Genomic DNA, 16,963 nt, shown 5'->3' on the forward strand with positions numbered 1-16,963 from the left:
CATCGATATCCATTGACGGACTAAATTCCCAAGTCTTGCCAACTACAATTCTTGAATTCATCTCTTCAGTTCATACCACAAGCCGGAAAAAGAAAAACTTCTCAGCCATGTCGACAAAAGAACCCCTTGCTGGCAAAGTAGCCATTGTCTCAGGCAGCGACAGCGGCATAGGCTTCGCCATTGCCCATGAGCTTGCCTCTCGTGGGGCATCTGTCACTATCAATTACCCATTCCCTTCTCAAGCAGACAATGCCAACGATAAGGCAGCATCCCTGCCAACCAAATCCATCGCCGTCTGTGCCGACATGGGTACAACCCAAGGCCCCAAGACGCTGGTTGACGCAACCATTAAAGAATTTGGCCGACTAGACATCGTTGTCAACAACGTGGCGATAGCAGTCAATAAGCCTCTTGAGGAGCAGACATTGGATGACTGGGATCTATTGGTCAATGTCAATGGGCGCAGCACTTTTCTTCTGACCCAGAGCAGCCTTCCGCACCTAACGCGAGGAAGCGGACGAATTGTCAACATCTGTTCCGCTAGCTCAAGAGGTTCTCCTCCCTTGCAAACCATCTACGCTGGGACCAAGGGTATGGTCGATTCCTTCACTAAATGCTGGGCGAAGGAACTTCCTCCCAAGTACGGATGCACGGTGAACGCCGTGTCTCCCGGTCCTACCAAGACCGAAGGTTTTCTGGCTGCTGGCGAGGAAGCAATGCGTGTCTTGCAGCCTATAATCGATGTAACGCCTGCAGGGAAGCGGATGGGTACACCGGAGGAGATTGCGTTTGCGGTGGGATTTCTTTGTGATGAGCGGGCAAGCTGGGTCAACGGGGTACATTTACATGTGAATGGAGGACTTCACATCGATTAGTTACTACTAAGGTAGTCAGAAGATCTCAACTGAACAAAGATAATTCTCATATCACAGAAAGACTGTATACATAACGAGGATACTTTGAGGGTAATGTAAGGCGGTATTTAAGTTCTTTGTGCTGATTCAAACTCTCAGCGACAAATCCCAACTGCAACCAACACATCTAGGCTCGAACTCATAGCATATGAAGAGAGGATATGTGCCAAGAAGCTGGATTCAAGGGCTCTGGTATACGTTCACATTGGCGACTAGAAACTCAATTTAGGTCCCAACCAACGATGGTGAGATAATGTAGATTGATCCTTTCTTTCAATGCGGCTAAAACTATGAAACCTCTCCACTCCGAGCTGACAGTCTCTTTCCTAGTCTATTCTGCGAGCACTAGACACGTCCGGGACACCAAGACCCTCAACAACCTTTCCTCCCAAAATCTCATAAACAGGGACTTCTGCCAACCTCGAGACAACGTGGTAGAGCGTCGGAAGGGCTTCCCAATCATGAGGATCAAACTCAAAGCTGGCCTTGTCTGTAGTGAAGACCTTCAGTACCTTACTAGGTACGACCTTGGACTCGTCTGCATGAGGTACAAAGGTAGCATGCTCGACATCTGCCTTACCACGATCCCCGACCTTGGGAATATACTTGTAAGCAAAGATTCCCTCATCATCCTCGCCTCCGATCGTCCCCTTTGAGCTGCCACTGTCTATCTCTCGAAGACCCTCAAGTGTGAACGAGCCAAAGTTGACGCCTTGCCAGCCTGTCTGAATTCTGTAGCTGTTTGTTCGCCTCCAAACGTCGATGGAGCAATACAGCTTTGGCATTCCGAGCTCTTCGCGGCCACTGACAATCGGATCCGTGAGGCTTTCCCATAAGATAGGCAAGAATGTCCCGTCACGAACGGTGCCATCTTTCTGTACATACTGGACGCCGTGGATGTACAGCCCAATATGTCTGTAACCAGAACCGCCCAGCCACTCCATCTTATTGAGCGTGGTCTGTGAGAAGCTAGCATATGCGACTGTTCCGGGACTCTTGAATCGGAAAGAAGTAGAAGGGAAGAGATTTTGTAAAAGGGTTCGTGAGGTCTTGAACTTGATGGAGGCTGTTGTGAATGTCGAGTTGGTAGCATTTCTAGCTTCGCCTGTGAAGGTCTGGCGTGGACCGGGGAAGGGCCCAAATGAGACGGGCATTCTCCAGTAGAGATGAGGCTTCCTAGCCCAGTCCCACTTCCTGAAACGGTTGGTGGAATTGTCCCATTCATCATGGCCCAGGTTGAAGTTGGTATACGCCATCACTAGTAGAAACAACTGTTAGTTTTGACATAAAAGGGCGCGTCTGCAAGGTTTACTGACTGTCAAAGTCCTTATCCGGCTTGTCCTCTCCTGCCTGGCGCGAGAACTCTTGGATCCGATTTGCCCGATCGTAGCGAAAGTCTTGGTAAAGACGCAGCCGCTCAGGGACCTCTTCCGGGGAGGTACTTAGTGGTAGAACAACTGCGAGGGAGGCAGCGTCTTCTATGGCAACACCTGCACCCTGCCCCTGGTCTGAAGAACAATGTCAATACTTCGTGATCGAAAGGTACGCAACATGAGTCTTGGTGCTGAGGATATACTCACGAGGGAGAAAGGGATGAGCAGCATCACCAAGAAGAGTCAATCTCTTATCGGTCCACGTTGGGAGGATATCCATGTCTAGGAGCTCCCATGCCTTGAGGGACTCTGGGCTGGCTTTGCTAAGGAGCTTCAACAAAGCAGGGTCGAAGTCCTTGTATACACCCAGTAACACCGACATGCTTGTCTCGTTGTTCCAGTCTTGCAAGTATATGTCAACGATTTGTGTCAGGTCAAGGGTCTAGCCAGAACATACCTTCTTTGCTCCCAGGGTCGCTCTCTTCTCGCGGATGAATGCAGACAAAGTTGAACATCTTGTTATCATCACATGGGTACATCACAATACGCCTGTCGGCAGCATACCATATAGTGAGCTGGCCGTTATGCTGTGCGAATTGGGCGGTTTCTGGGTCATCGAGAGCAGCTTGACGGGGGACGAGGAAGCGGAAAGCACTCTTTCCGGAACTGTAAGCTTGCCATTCTTTGCCAACAACTTTGTGACGGGACCGAGACTGTTATGCATAGATTCTTGTCAGCGAAGTGATGCAGCATCGAGGGCTGAAAGTATCGTTACTTACATGAACTCCGTCAGCGCCAACGACCAAGTCGCCCCGAACTTGGCTACCATCCTGCAAGAAGACGGTAGCTGTTTCTGTGTCAACGTCGACAACGCGGCTGGACGTTTTGAGCACAGCGGGAGTACCAGGTCCTTCTGGCGATGTTGCAAGTCGTTTAAGCTCCTGATGCAACCGTACACGATGGACCAAGTGCCATGGATGCTGCCAGATCTTGTTCGCTTCTGTGATATCGGCATCACGGACCACTTCATGGGCCGCGTTGAACTCTGTAATCTGTAGTCATAGCGATACTATTTTAGTGTCTGACATCCAGAAGCGCATTGAGTTTGGAGCTGCATACCCGTTCAAAGACATTGGCGCCTATGGTCTCGGCAAAGATACCAAGTCGGCGGAGGATTCCATTGGCGTTGGGGGCCAGATGCATCGCCGCTCCTACCTCGTTGGCAAAGCGAGACTGTTCTAGTAGCGTGACTCGATGGCCCTGCCTGCGGAGAAAGATGGCCGCCGTGAGACCGCCTATACCGGCCCCGATAACGACGATGTTGAGCCCATCGGGTTTGGCAGCGGCACCGTGGCCATTGGTGGTTGTACTAGAGACGCCGTTGGATACCATTGTGTCCTAGTTACAATGTAATGGATTTGTTCTTCAACGGCCAGGAATATCGGACCTCATGAGTAGAGCTTGCGTCTTATCTAAGGGCTTCGCAACTGACGCACCAGGATCCTTTGAACCTTAACCTCGGCCTTTCGGTCAGAATCATGGCCACGGTCCCGATGCACGACTTGAATGTACTGTTTTCTCATATCGACAACTATTGGCGGGGCCGAAGATGATTGAGGGGTCAGGACCACATCGGATCGGTTTGTGGTCGACACTAAACCACTTAAAGCTAACGAGGCAGGGGACTACCGCCACCGACCACTACCTATCCTGTCCTGTAGCCTCTCTGCCTCAGCAACCCAGCACAGAAAGTCACATACCCTTGCACTTTGTGGGGTTATCTGGGGGAGCATCGGAACGAAACTCTCCCTATCTGTATCTGCTTTCACTGCTTCAAACCCCGTGGGGAAGACACGCTAGCAAGTGGTTGGTGGAGCCGCCCTTCATCCGCGTTAGAGCGCGTCGCTAGCAGATTTTGTCCCCCCTTTCCACGCCAACCAACCATCAACACATTCAGTGCATGCTCGCCAACGTGAGTGTCTCTTAGTCTGCGTTGGCCGTATTCGAGCTTAAATACAGTCCGCTATGCCCTCTTTCACCTGTTGGACTTTTCAGGGGCTCTAGGACATTCGCCAGCCGATCCTTTCCTGTTTGCTAGAGGTTTCACGATTCGTCAGCTTTTCCTTTTCATCGTATACCTTTACCACTTGGACATCGACACCATGTCTAACGATATCCCCAAGACCACCATGGTCACGCCTGGTGGCCGTAACGACATGCTGGGAGGTCTGCGTCTCCGTAATGAAGAGACCAACGAGATAATCCTCATACCAACCCCAACGAATGACCCCAATGATCCCCTCAACTGGTAAGTTGTTACCTGGTTCAAGTCCTCACCTTTGTGAAGCATGCTAAGTAAGCGCTGCATAGGTCCAAGCCGTACCGTTTCTACATCGCCGTCCTCGTCTCCTGCGCCATCTTTTTCAGCAACTTCCTCGCCGCTGGACCTACTGTCGCCATCGTCAGCACCACCGAGTCCTTCTTCGGTCCACCTGGCCCCGACTTCAGTGCCAAAGTCTCCAAGATTGCCTATTTCTTCACCACCACTGCTCTTCTCCAGGGCATGGGAAACCTGATATGGATGCCCTTCGTTGCAAAGTACGGCCGTCGACCTATTTATGTCCTTTCCTTCATCATGTATACAGCTGTCGCCGCTTGGGCTGGTGGCGCAACTACATACGGCAGTGCTTTAGCTGCTCGCATCCTCATGGGCTTTGCATCAGGCGTCGCTGAATGTCTAGCCCCCTTGACTATCTCGGACCTGTTCTTCTTGCACGAGAGAGGTGCCGCCATGGCGTGAGTGACCATGTCTGGATGCCCTATTTACCTCCACTAATCACATGGATAGGATATATACCACGGCACTGTCCGCTGGTGTGGGGGCTGGAATCATTGTTGCTGGGCTCATTACCATCAACCTGGACTGGCGGTATATCTACTGGGTATCGGTCGCTTTGATTGGAGTGTGTACCATTCTGATCATCTTGACGTTCCCCGAGACCGTCTACAACCGCCAGGAAACTACCGAGGGAACACACACGCATATTGAGACCAATCGCAAGGATAACGATGAGGACATTGAGAAGGTACAGTTTGACGAAGTCTCGGCATCTGGACAACCATCTTATTCTTCAACACCAAAGCGTACCTTTTGGCAGAACATGTCTCTGTACAGCGGTACACATACGAAAGAGTCCATTCTCAAGCTATTCTTCCGGCCAGTTGTTCTCCTCACCCTTCCTCCAGTGTTTTGGGCTACCCTCGTCATGTCTGTTACCATCGGCTTCCTCGTTGCCATCAGCTCCAACTTTGCTGTTGCTTTTTCCGCCACGTATGGCTTCAAGCCGTGGCAAGCTGGCTTATGCTTCATTTCGTGTCCCATAGGCGCCGGTGTTGGGGCATTCTTTGGAGGTCACTTTAGTGATATGGTAGCGGATCGGCTGACTCGGAAGAATGGAGGCATTCGAGAGCCAGAGATGCGACTGCCTGCGATCCTCATCTCGCTTGTGGTCGCGCCTCTCTCCCTGGTCCTGTATGGTGTAGGCATCGACCGCAACTGGCACTGGATTGTCCCAACCCTTGGTCTGGGTCTTTGTAAGTCTACCCACAACTCTCTCGCGTGGTTGTAAAGGCTAATTCGAGTCGATAGTGAACATGGCAATCGTTCAAGCTACCAACGTTAGCTTGGTCTACACAATTGACAGCTACCGTCCCGTTGCGGGAGAGTTAGCCGTCACGCAGCTAGCGTTCAAGTGTAAGTCTAATGTCTCCCTGGCCTGGCCTGATTAATTAAGCTGACGAGATACAGCTGCTTTCGGGTTTCTCCTCTCTTTCTACACTAATCCATGGATTGATAAGAGCGGATATGCCAATGCGTTTGGCGCCATGGCTGGAATCTCGGGGGCGGTTATTCTGTGCTGGGTACCTATTTATATTTGGGGTCGAAGGATCCGCCATGCTACCTGGAGCTGGGGCTACATTGAGAAATTTGTTCACTGGAATGTGGATCGTGAAGTGGGCGAGTAGATATTATTCAGGAACCCAGAATGGCTTATTAGCATTGTGATGAAGAATGATATCTAGAAGTACTGTTCAATGAGATTTGCTTTCAGCAATTGCAAGTTCCTATACGTTATTTTCTGTGGATGAACCAGTTTACTGGGGAATACTGAGGCCTATACGGTCGAGCTTTACCCTGCAAGCACTGATGAACCAATAGTTCAGGGACTACTAATTTATTCTCAACTCCGTCCTTCTTGAGCGAACGTGAAGGACAGGCATAATAACAGATTGATAGCTTACTACCAAGTGGCTAGAACTCACTAACTGGCGAAATTTGCTTACTGTCTGCTCCCGCCCTCAGCTTCGTCGCAGCTCCCTTTAAACATGCCTCCAGAAGAATTTCATGCCTACCCTAGGGTCGACGACAAAAAGATTCGCGTAGTAGCGTCTTTTCCCCGCATCGCCCACATCCCGACGACCCCAGAATTTACCATACTAAGTTAGTATTCAACTCACTCTAGTTAGTCTAGTATCATGGCGCAGGTCATGCCCGTCCATAGACCAGTCCAGCCCAGCAACATCCATCGCGACCATTCTTCCACCGTGACAATGTTCAATTTTTCAATCCTGCTCTGGCAGTCAAAAGCGATATGAGCGCTCCGCCCGCGACAAAGAGACGCCTATCGTCTCCTCAACAGAACCCTTTCCAGTGCTCATACTGTCAACGCTCCTTCGGGCGCGTGGACCACTTGACCCGTCATATCCGATCTCGTCAGTGGCAGCAGCGCAATATTCCCGTCTTCCAATTTACTCACATTCACGATAGATGCACAAGATAAGCCGTTTCGCTGTCATATTTGCGATAAGGCCTTTGGGCGCCAGTATGTAATCACACTACCAATCGGCAACCACTAACCTTGTTGTGTCGTTTAGAGATATCCTCAAACGCCATGTCCTTGGACACAATGGCGCAGAGTCTGGTGCGAAGCGATATAAGCGCATGTCCAATGCTGCGCCTCGTGTGTCTCAAGCTTGTAAAGCTTGTGCGGGATCCAAGCTCAAGTGCGATGAAGATCCTTCCTGCAGACGCTGTGTGACCAAAGGAATCACCTGCGAGCGAGATACGCGGTTCACAGAAATAGGAGATAAGACATCACCAGAAACTAGCATCCAATCTACCATAGGTGAGGATAACGTCAGTTGCTCCTTTCAGAAGCCAATTGCTAAACAAAACAGATCATGAACTATTCATACCCGTGCTCGAACCGAGTCATCTAAGCTTATCAGAGGACGACTTCTCCAAGTTCCTGAAAGGGGTCATGACTCCCGTAGAGGGACAGGAGAGCCGTCCGATAGAACAAGCCGACCTGGCTAGCATTCATCAAATTTACGATCCGCTTTTGTCCCACGGCCCCTTGGACTTCCGGGTCGATGGGGATCCGCGGTTCGACGATGTTGCCATGGATCTCTGGGACTTGCCCTGCAGCCCATCTTTCTATTACAACGGAATCCTGCTGGAGCCAAAGGCATCTGCAGCGCTCAATCTTCAGACTCAAACGCCGAGTCTGGGCAATAATGCTCGCCCAGCTGTGCTGGGTCACGTCGCGTACAAGGAATCCGCCCTCGGAATCTGGGAGCCGTCGCAGAATGACCACCTCAACTCCAACATTAAGGCCCTGTCCGTTCTTGGCGATAGTCCCCAGGACGCCATCCAGCTGAACAGCTTGGAAGTAAGCAGTCAGCGGTTCAAACCACTCTCCGTTGGTCTTAGAGACCAATTGCTTCTATTGACACTGAACGCTTGTAAGCCCGAAAGCAAACTCGCCATCATCAGAGCATTCCCTCACTCCGAGATTCTGTCCAAGCTCATCGAGAGCTTCTTTTCTCACCATCGCGTCCAGACAGACTCGTGGATACATGGCCCTTCTTTCGAACCAAATCAACAGGGAGCAGAGCTCATTCTCACCATCGTCAATATGGGCACTATGTTTGCTGACTCCAAGATCTTGCATGCCCTTGGTTTTGCTCTTCATGAGGTGGCTCGTATGTCGTTCCCTATACTGTTTGAAAGTGCAAATTCTAGGACTAGAAGTCTTTGGGCCCTCCAAGCATTTGTACTGGATATTGAGATGGGGCTGTGGAGTGGTATTAAGAGGAAGATGGAAATCGCTGAAAGCCAGCGCCAGATGCCCTTCACAGTATGTCATTCCTTCCCGGTCAATTTGTGTTAAGTTTTATTTTGTTACAAAGTGGCTGATAATTCGATCACAGATGCTACGGCGCGGTAGAAGATTTAGCAAAGCCTATACCCCCGCTGATCCTCCTTTGCCAGAAGATACAGGTGAAACCTTGCAGAATAAGTGGCTTGCCTGGATTGAGCAAGAGAATTATAACAGACTCATCTATCACTGCTTTGTTCTAGACACTCAAGTCAGTATTGCTATGTCGACATGTCCCTTGATATCTTTCTCGGAGCTCAAGACGCATCTGCCAGAGTCTAGTGATCTATGGCTTGCCAAAGATTCAGAAGCATGGAAAGCCATGTACTTGAGGCAGCCGCGCCAACACACAAGAGTCACACTGTACGACTACTTCCGCAATTCCGCAGAGATCGACAGCAGCTATGATAGTTCGTTTTGTCAGCTTATCATCCTTTCGGGTATCTGGGGAATGGTCTGGCAATGTCTCCAAAGCATTGCTGTGCTAGATAAGCCGAGACACTCGGACCCAGCATTGACTCTTCGGCAGCAAGAGATCCTCCAGATATTACATCGCTTTTGCGTCAACATGATGGGGGATGAGGCAGGCTGGCAGGATGGTCCGGTAACAATGATGTACCATCTCGTGTATATGCACTTACACATACCTTTTGAAGAGGTTGAGCTGTTTGCAGGCAAGGGACATCAGAGTGATGCCCGGAACGCCCTAGCTGTACTTCTAGACTGGACCAACAGTCCTGAGTCACGGAAAGCAATATGGTACGCGGGCCAGATTATAAGAGCAGCAGAGATGTTTGAGCCTGGTCGGCTCCGGGGCTTTTACACTATTGCATTATATCAGGCGAACCTCGCCCTTTGGGCCTATGCGGTGGTGTCACAGGTCAAAGGCACAAATAAGAATGATCCCATTCTTAATCAGGAGGAGATGGTCTGTTTGAACGGGCCGGAATCTCCACTCATTCAGAGGTTCATCAGCCGCGGGGTGCCTTCGGTAGTAGTCATCCAACCATCTGCACCCCAGCTCGGCAATTCTCCCATTCGGCTGATGGACCGGGAGGCGGTCGTGAACTACGTTCTCGGCATTTTGAGTGCCAATTTCTCTCACGTCGAGGCTGTGCCGCCTTTGGTCGAGAATCTTGAGCAGCTTCTGGATAAGCTGGGCCGAGCCGACATCGACGTATAGGTGAAGCCGATGTGGGGGATGTTGAGTGCGTTGGGAACGCCACGTCTCCTCCGCATCGGTGCTGCTGAGTCCACTAGCCGCATCCGAAGAGAATTTCGGGCTATGGCAGACTCTCACGTTAATAGTCAACGTGAAACTCTTGGGGTTGTGTTTGCGCTAGCTTATCTGACAAAATTTACGACTATAGCACGTCGCTATGTGACTGATGATGTTGTTACCTACTAGGGGATGACTGCGGACTGTAAGGTTGAGTTTTAGGGCGCGAACACCTGTGATGAATGACAACACGATATTTTTTAAGTGACAAATATTGAATCTATCGTAATGCTCACATGACTGTTTCTTGTATAGACCTGCTAGTCCTTAGCTTCTGCGTCCTCCTCATACCCTGGAATGGTATGCATTGAGTTATCGTGGAGTTCTTGACCAGCAACTTTCAGGCTTGTAGCCGGCTGCAAAACATAAAGCATTCTTGCCCATGATTCCTCGCTCCTGTTCTTCCAAGCATGATTAGTCCCCCGCTGAACTGAGATATCGCCCCTCTTCATGACTCGCTTCTCACCAGAGTCAAGGATCAAGTCAATCTCTCCTTCCAAAACGACTCCATAATCCAAGCTGATTGTACGATGCATAGGGGATATAGCGCCAGGAGGTATGTCAACGACGCGAAGAACTGTGCCTGTTGGCAGAGTAATGCCTGGAAGGTTCTCGGTGTAGTGTCGATATGTTTTGATATCCGCGTCGTCATTCAGATTGACGGGGAATCGGTCGGTTGCGTAGCAGAGGGCAAAGTCGACATTGTCTGGTAGGGTTTGGAAGGGAGCGTCCTCAGGTAAGGCGTCCGAGAAGGTCGTAATGCCCTCAGGAGTGTGAGTGGTGACGAACCGCTTGATCGTTCTCAGATCTTTTCGTGTGTTGTTGGCAGGTGCTTTGCCGTCCATCTTGGTTGTATAGGTATATGAATGCGATTTGTTTAGCAGAATAATACAGGGTTTGAGAACAATTAGTATTCAACAAGACCCGGCAGTTGGGTTTTAAGCCTACCTATAGATGATGAGACTCCGTGAATAGCTCAAAGCTTACTTCGGATGTGGAGGGCAAGGAGTGGTCCCGAAAAATTAATTTGTTGGTCGACCACGCGAATGGAGTTGTTATTAGCTATAAAACAAGCCAAGCGTACATTCTACTAGTTAACCAAGCAAAAGGAGTGTATGATTCTAGTCTAAGTGTCTAATCACGGTTTGATCCACTCAAATTTGTCTCCGATGTATCGATGCGCACGAATGTCTCCGGACCTCGCGTGGCCCTCAAACAGTTCCACCCGCGCAGCTCTCCCACAAAGCTGACCAAGCTCACCGCTTGCCTGGGCGGACTTGACTTCCTGATACGTCACAGTTCGGAGGAACTTTCCCACCCACAAACCGCCAGTGTACCTCGCCGCGTGCTTTGTGGGCAGAACGTGATTCGTGCCGATACACTTTACACAGCAATGTTAGCGTCAATGATGTTCAGTGGGATTTATGATTTCTTACCTTGTCACCAAAAGAGACGCAGGTCATTGGGCCTAGAAACAAGGCTCCGTAGTGTTGCATCTTGGTAAGCGCTTCTCTGGGGTTCGCAGTGAGAATTTGTACATGCTCAGAAGCAAACTCGTCGGCTATCTGATAGGCCTCATCGACCGTATCAGCGAAGATAACCTCCCCGTAGTCACGCCACGAGACACTAGCTACCGCTGCAGTCTTGAGCGTAGTTAGCTGCTCATCGCAGTATTTCATGGCACTCTTGGCCACTTCAGCCGAGGTGCAGATCAAGACAGCAGGTGTATCCGGTCCATGCTCAGCCTGAGAAAGAAGATCGGTGGCGATCATGTACGGATCTGCTGTCTCGTCTGCTACGATCAAAACCTCAGTTGGGCCGGCGAAGAGGTCGATTCCAATCTGACCAAACATCTGTCTTTTTGCCTCGGCAACAAACGCGTTCCCTGGACCTGCGATGAAGTCCACCTTAGGTACAGTTTCCGTTCCGACTGCCATTGCTGCGATGGCTTGAATGCCACCGAGGATGAAGATCTCATCTGCACCTGCGAGATACATGGCAGCAACTGTGGCCAGGGGAATTTCACCCGCTGCGGGGGGCGTACAGGCTACTACATTTCTGACGCCAGCTACTTTGGCCGTTAAGATGGTCATGTGTGCAGAGGCTAACAGGGGGTACCGTCCTCCTGGGATGTATCTAGGCAGCTATTAGCACATCAGAACGGTAAGTCTGAGCTATCGAGTACTTACGCTCCAACTGAGTCAATTGGGTTATTCTTCTGGCCAAGGAATACACCAGGAGCCATCTCGATCTCAAACTCTTTGATTGAGTTCAACTGTGCCTCTGCAAACTTTCTGACATTGGACTGAACAGTTTTGATATCATTGATGACCTGCTCTGGGACCTGCGCCATGACCTTGTCGATGTCCTCCTTGGAGAGCTTGAAGCTAGAGGGAGACCATTTGTCGAATTGCTCGCTGTAACGCTGTACAGCGGCATCGCCTTCTCGCCGAACGTCATCAATTACTCCCTTGACGATCTTGGGGACGTCGGGCAGGGACCCATTGGTGGTTTTGCTTGTTGAGCCGGCGGACGCAGGACGCTTGAGATATGTTCGAGCCATGATGAAATAGGTTTAACTTCGTGTTGCTAATACCGTTGATGTGAAAAGATTATTTTATGTGCAATTGCTTCTTTCTTCTCATCAAGCCAAGCAGCCCTTATAGTACATGATCTTGATGATTACTGGAATTTCATTCTGTCCCCGCCTGCTGGTGCTCTCGACGCTCCCCGGTCTTCTCCGTATGGTGTAGCACGGTCATGGATCGGCTTTGCGGGGGAGTCGGAAATGTGGGCGGTCAAATTTGGGCACCCCGAGAGCCAAGCGAGCTAGAAACCTTTCAGCATTGGGCCAAAATTACCTTTGCTGGAAGCCTACCAACATATGACAAGCTCATTTTTTTTAGTCACTTGCAATACAAATTCTATGTTAGCCTTTCAAGTTTAGCTGAAATGGGGTTTGGCAGATGTAATTTGGGCTCCCCCTAGCTGCCTGGCAATAGGCGATCTTCCCGACACTATTTCAACAGGGCTAAGGAGACAAACAGACTCAAAGAGATAAAATACCCAACAATAAGCAAGGTATAAGACAAAGATGATAATAGATAGAAATTTACAAAGAGAGATAATTAGCATTAGTTGAAGTATAGTTATTCAGGGGTCAATTACATAGCGAATGTAATATAGCTTCATTCCTGATTGAAGTAACGTGATGACCTCGTCACCTCGATATGCTGGGGGCTTTGAAAATACATCAGCTCCCAGAAGTAATTAAATGCTCTATCACAAACCAAAACCCGCATCGACGACCCCATTCTGTCCAGTAACTGATTTGGACACGATGAAAGCTTTAACCTGCTCCGCAACGTCTTCAACCGTGGCAAAACGTCCCAACTTATTCGTGTTACGAGCAGCTTCAAGTCGCTCTGGGGGGAACGAAAGACCCCATTCCTATATCAAGATGAGACTGTGTCCATCAACGACTCAAACCAATTGACTTACCGTTAGTAATATTCCAGGAGAAATAGTGTTTACCCTGATTGACGGCGCAGCTATCTTGGCAAGACATTTCCCAAGGTGAATCTGGGCGGCCTTTGTGACGGCGTACGGCTACACGGCGACAGTCAGTGAATGACAACTCTTCCTAGGATCATAAGAACATACCACGCTACTTCCACTCGGGATCACACCCGCCAAACTAGCTGTAGACACAAAAACAGGCACTCCAGCTTCTCGCTTGTTGCTCTCCTCTAGAAACCGTTTCGCCGCATGGAAAAGCCAAAGGTGACTCTTTACATTGGCAACGTAGCAGCGATCCCAGTCATCCTCGTCAACATTGTCGTCGATGTCTGAGAACTGACGCATCTTTGTCCATCCGACATTGGATATGACAACATCTAGACGACCGCCAAACCTCGATGCTGCTTCATCGACAAGCGATTTGATCTGCTGCTTGTCGCACGTATCTGCTTGAATGGCCTGGATCGAGATATTTGAACCTGCATGCTTTTTCTCGCACTCGGCTTGAAGGTTTTGGACTAGCTCTTTTGCGCGAGATTCATTGCTGTTGAAGTTAATTACCACGTTCATTCCTAGGTCGACGGCAAGCATGCGAGCAATGGCTGCGCCGAGACCACTGCTCGCAGCTGTGACCAGTGCAACTTTGGACGTGGACATGGTCTTTGACTTTCGTGGCCCAGGTACAGACTTGCTGAAGATGCTATTATTTGCTTATTGTCACAGGGACCTTGCATTGAGCTACCAGTAGGGTTCATATCGAGTGCCTACGCGCTGACAAAGAACCCCGCTCAGTAGGCGGGCGGCCCGCTCTCCCCCTCATTCCGAGACCGACAACCCCGCGTCTTCTCAGACTCTCCCCTCAATTGTCCACAAGCCGAGACTTGAGCAGAACATCATCGGAGTTAACGAACTGAGATGTGGAAAGTCCAGCTCAGCCCGGCGTCTTTTCTGACTTCGTCTTAGTAATATGGAAACACATCTACTAGGTAGGAATTAATATTCAGAAACGAAGCAATCTCCGGACAATCGCTTAAGACATTAACATCAGGTTGTGAAGAATCGGCATGATGTTAATTAGAAACCCAAGAATTTATTACAATTTAATATATGCCCAGTACTCCGAATGTTGCTCTTCACATGATTGCATAAGCCGCAACCAAGAGACTCAACATCCCAAAGTCAATTGACGGGCGACTACCAGAGTTTCCATTGTCTGGGGAAACAGTCGCAGAGCTCGAGGTCGGCTGTGACCCGCTTGACGTAGCGCTCGCAGTTTCAGCGGTTGAAGTTCCAGTGCTGGTCTCACTGGGCTTTCCACCAGCTTGAATGACGGAATCGAGGCTGCACTTGTTAGCATGTCTAATGTGATGAATTAAGAATGACTTACATATGGATGAGACCGTTGTTGGTAAGGACATTCGCCTCGATGACCTTGGCGTTGTTGAAGAAGATATCGCCATCTATTATTCTAACTCGGACCTCGGTCTTGTTCAGAGTTCCAATTACTTGGCCGTCGCGGAGGTAATTGGAGTAGGTAACTTCGTTGAGGGTATGGGCCCTTGAAGATGTGTCAGCACATTCTTGCGTATAGAGGGCAAATAAACAACTTACAGCAGTGCTCCACCCAGATCCTCCTTCGACAACTCGACATCAGGGCTCCCCGCGTCCTTGAACGCCTGGGTAGAGGGTGCAAGACATGTAACGTTCTTCGAGGCGTCGAGAGCTGGCCACAGACCTGCCTTGATAAGAGCGCCGTTCAAGGCTGTGAGTCTCTTGTCATCGGCAGCCTGAACTGTCTTGGAGCAAGATAGAGGGGGGAGAAGGACTCTGCAGATGTCTGTTAGTTTGGTCCTAGCTAGCGTGCATATCATTACTCACTTATCCACGATCTGAAACCTGCTGGCATTCTTCTCACCCCAAGATCCATCAACAGCAGTCATCTTGATGTTTTGCTCCTCACCTGCTCGGAGATTGACAATAGCCCCGCTGATATCACCATCAGCCCTCTTCCCTTTTCGTTCCCTCGAAGCGAACACGACCTGGCCATCAGCATTGCTGCCGAACTGGCTCTGGATCTGAGGTCCTGCAGTTCTGTTGTTGAATTCCTCGCTCTTTAGCAAAGTGGGAACCGAAAGTCCACGGGAATCATCGAAATCGACAGATGACAGAGAAGCCGCCATAGTATGATACGAGAAGAACACTTGGAGCATGGTCTGGTTCAATTCAGTGACGTCTGAAATGCTAGAGTCTTTAAGATAACTCTTGATAGCGTTATCCGTAGGGATCAAAACAGTGACATTACTGCCCTGGCTGGAAAGAGTTTCAGCCAGCACCTGAGGAGCCGCGATGATAAGGGAACGGAAAAGGGAGAGAGAGTTGTAGTCGGCAATGGCACCGGCCAGGTTCTCAGATACATCCTGGGCGTTGGCAAGTGACAGAAGGGCAAGGCCCGCCACCTTGATGGAGAAAAGGCTGCGCATTCTGACTCTTGATGATGAGAAAGACAGTATGACAGATCTGGAGAGAAGAGAAAAAGATGCAGAGCCTCAAGGCTAGTTCGCGGGGCATCCTGCTTATTATGTAGCAATCCAGTTCCATGGCTGTGACTTCAACGGATCAAAATGGCCGAGCCCAGACCCAGACAGACGAGAGCCTGCTTTGTCATTGACGAATGAATGGCCTCAGAAATAAGCCACCCTGAGCATCATAGGTAGGGATAATACGCTAAGTGAAGTGGCAGTCAGCATAATGGGTGAAAGGGTGGCGCCCAGCTGAAAACTAGCGGCTAGCCCTTACCCGCACAGCCCTATCATCCCTTTTTTTAAACCGCTAATTTCTCACCCGCCTCCGCCTTCATGTACGGTACCTAAAATGGCTTATTCGTATTGGGGCTGAGGCGAAATGATTACCGCTCGGTAGAAAAAGAGACTATCGAGGGATCTCCGTTTTTGAAAGGAGGACCGGAGTATCTCAGTAACCGAACGCTTGGTGATTTACTATAACTAGTGGGCTTCTTTTGGTTATGTTGCAGTCGTAAACAAATTCTTCTTGATACGCAGAAGGGGAACATTTCGAAGACGTGCAGCCTGCTGCTGTCGGCTGTTGGCTTGCAGCATGTAAGACAATGGCGACAGCCCAGCACGCTAGAATGACATCCCCGTGCATTCATCAAGCATAAGTCTGACGAGGTGCATTTCAGCCCAAAGTTTGGTGTAACGACTCTGACATCGAACGTGTTCGGCTGGTTGGCCAAACTGAAGAGAGATTCTGCACCTTTAGGACTTTCAGTGGGGTATAAGCATTAAGTGATGTATAAATGGAGAATAAGATACTCTTTCCATATGAAGGGAGGCAAGAACCTTATGATGAAATATAATTGTATTGCGAAGTTGTTATGTATTAAAAACCTCGCATTACTATATATGAGATTTGGTTTAAGAAGATAAATGATTCCAGCCTCTTGATGTCAAGTCTATCCAGACCGATTGCCGCCACAGACATTGTACGCTCTAACAGCAGTGTCGGCAAAGGTTGCTTGGGAACTACACAGAGCCTTTTGCTTTTTTCGCTACTGAAATCTGGGACGTAGTGCTAAGACCTGGGTGCACTTCCAAGGATCGGCCAAGACAGGCCGAATACCATCTACCAGTGCCAACT

At 49.7% G+C, this 16,963-nt stretch overlaps 8 protein-coding genes across 8 annotated transcripts; 3 read left to right on the forward strand and 5 right to left on the reverse strand.

Annotated features, from left to right (window-relative positions):
• Positions 1-107: 107 nt before the first annotated feature.
• FSUBG_8399 (3-oxoacyl-reductase) lies at positions 108-875 on the forward strand (the record flags this gene model as incomplete). The annotated part of the gene is made up of 1 exon (XM_036686803.1): positions 108-875. One exon carries the CDS (start codon positions 108-110, stop codon positions 873-875), a length of 768 nt encoding a protein of 255 aa, XP_036536146.1.
• A 365-nt stretch (positions 876-1,240) lies between these two features.
• Positions 1,241-3,870, reverse strand: FSUBG_8400 (salicylate hydroxylase; the record flags this gene model as incomplete). Its single annotated transcript, XM_036686806.1, has 7 exons — positions 1,241-2,172; positions 2,231-2,422; positions 2,495-2,689; positions 2,745-3,000; positions 3,067-3,339; positions 3,407-3,685; positions 3,784-3,870. 7 exons carry the CDS (start codon positions 3,868-3,870, stop codon positions 1,241-1,243), a joined length of 2,214 nt encoding a protein of 737 aa, XP_036536147.1.
• Positions 3,871-4,449: 579 nt separating this feature from the next.
• On the forward strand, positions 4,450-6,313 carry FSUBG_8401 (HOL1; the record flags this gene model as incomplete). The annotated part of the gene is made up of 5 exons (XM_036686807.1): positions 4,450-4,595; positions 4,658-5,083; positions 5,136-5,881; positions 5,937-6,041; positions 6,096-6,313. The coding sequence occupies 5 exons, from the start codon at positions 4,450-4,452 to the stop codon at positions 6,311-6,313; spliced, it is 1,641 nt and encodes a 546-aa protein (XP_036536148.1).
• Positions 6,314-6,939: 626 nt separating this feature from the next.
• FSUBG_8402 (transcription factor Pig1p) lies at positions 6,940-9,691 on the forward strand (the record flags this gene model as incomplete). Its single annotated transcript, XM_036686808.1, has 5 exons — positions 6,940-7,060; positions 7,116-7,170; positions 7,223-7,473; positions 7,526-8,487; positions 8,561-9,691. The coding sequence occupies 5 exons, from the start codon at positions 6,940-6,942 to the stop codon at positions 9,689-9,691; spliced, it is 2,520 nt and encodes an 839-aa protein (XP_036536149.1).
• Positions 9,692-10,047: 356 nt separating this feature from the next.
• On the reverse strand, positions 10,048-10,632 carry FSUBG_8403 (cupin domain protein; the record flags this gene model as incomplete). The annotated part of the gene is made up of 1 exon (XM_036686809.1): positions 10,048-10,632. One exon carries the CDS (start codon positions 10,630-10,632, stop codon positions 10,048-10,050), a length of 585 nt encoding a protein of 194 aa, XP_036536150.1.
• Positions 10,633-10,925: 293 nt separating this feature from the next.
• Positions 10,926-12,350, reverse strand: FSUBG_8404 (histidinol dehydrogenase; the record flags this gene model as incomplete). The annotated part of the gene is made up of 3 exons (XM_036686810.1): positions 10,926-11,168; positions 11,224-11,923; positions 11,977-12,350. The coding sequence occupies 3 exons, from the start codon at positions 12,348-12,350 to the stop codon at positions 10,926-10,928; spliced, it is 1,317 nt and encodes a 438-aa protein (XP_036536151.1).
• Positions 12,351-13,069: 719 nt separating this feature from the next.
• FSUBG_8405 (alcohol dehydrogenase) lies at positions 13,070-13,963 on the reverse strand (the record flags this gene model as incomplete). Its single annotated transcript, XM_036686811.1, has 3 exons — positions 13,070-13,237; positions 13,289-13,396; positions 13,451-13,963. The coding sequence occupies 3 exons, from the start codon at positions 13,961-13,963 to the stop codon at positions 13,070-13,072; spliced, it is 789 nt and encodes a 262-aa protein (XP_036536152.1).
• Positions 13,964-14,439: 476 nt separating this feature from the next.
• On the reverse strand, positions 14,440-15,786 carry FSUBG_8406 (transforming growth factor-beta-induced ig-h3; the record flags this gene model as incomplete). The annotated part of the gene is made up of 4 exons (XM_036686812.1): positions 14,440-14,647; positions 14,694-14,864; positions 14,918-15,133; positions 15,185-15,786. The coding sequence occupies 4 exons, from the start codon at positions 15,784-15,786 to the stop codon at positions 14,440-14,442; spliced, it is 1,197 nt and encodes a 398-aa protein (XP_036536153.1).
• Positions 15,787-16,963: the final 1,177 nt, after the last annotated feature.

This window comes from Fusarium subglutinans, assembly GCF_013396075.1.
Source record: "Fusarium subglutinans strain NRRL 66333 chromosome Unknown NRRL66333_c0000114, whole genome shotgun sequence".
Lineage (NCBI taxonomy): Eukaryota > Fungi > Ascomycota > Sordariomycetes > Hypocreales > Nectriaceae > Fusarium > Fusarium subglutinans.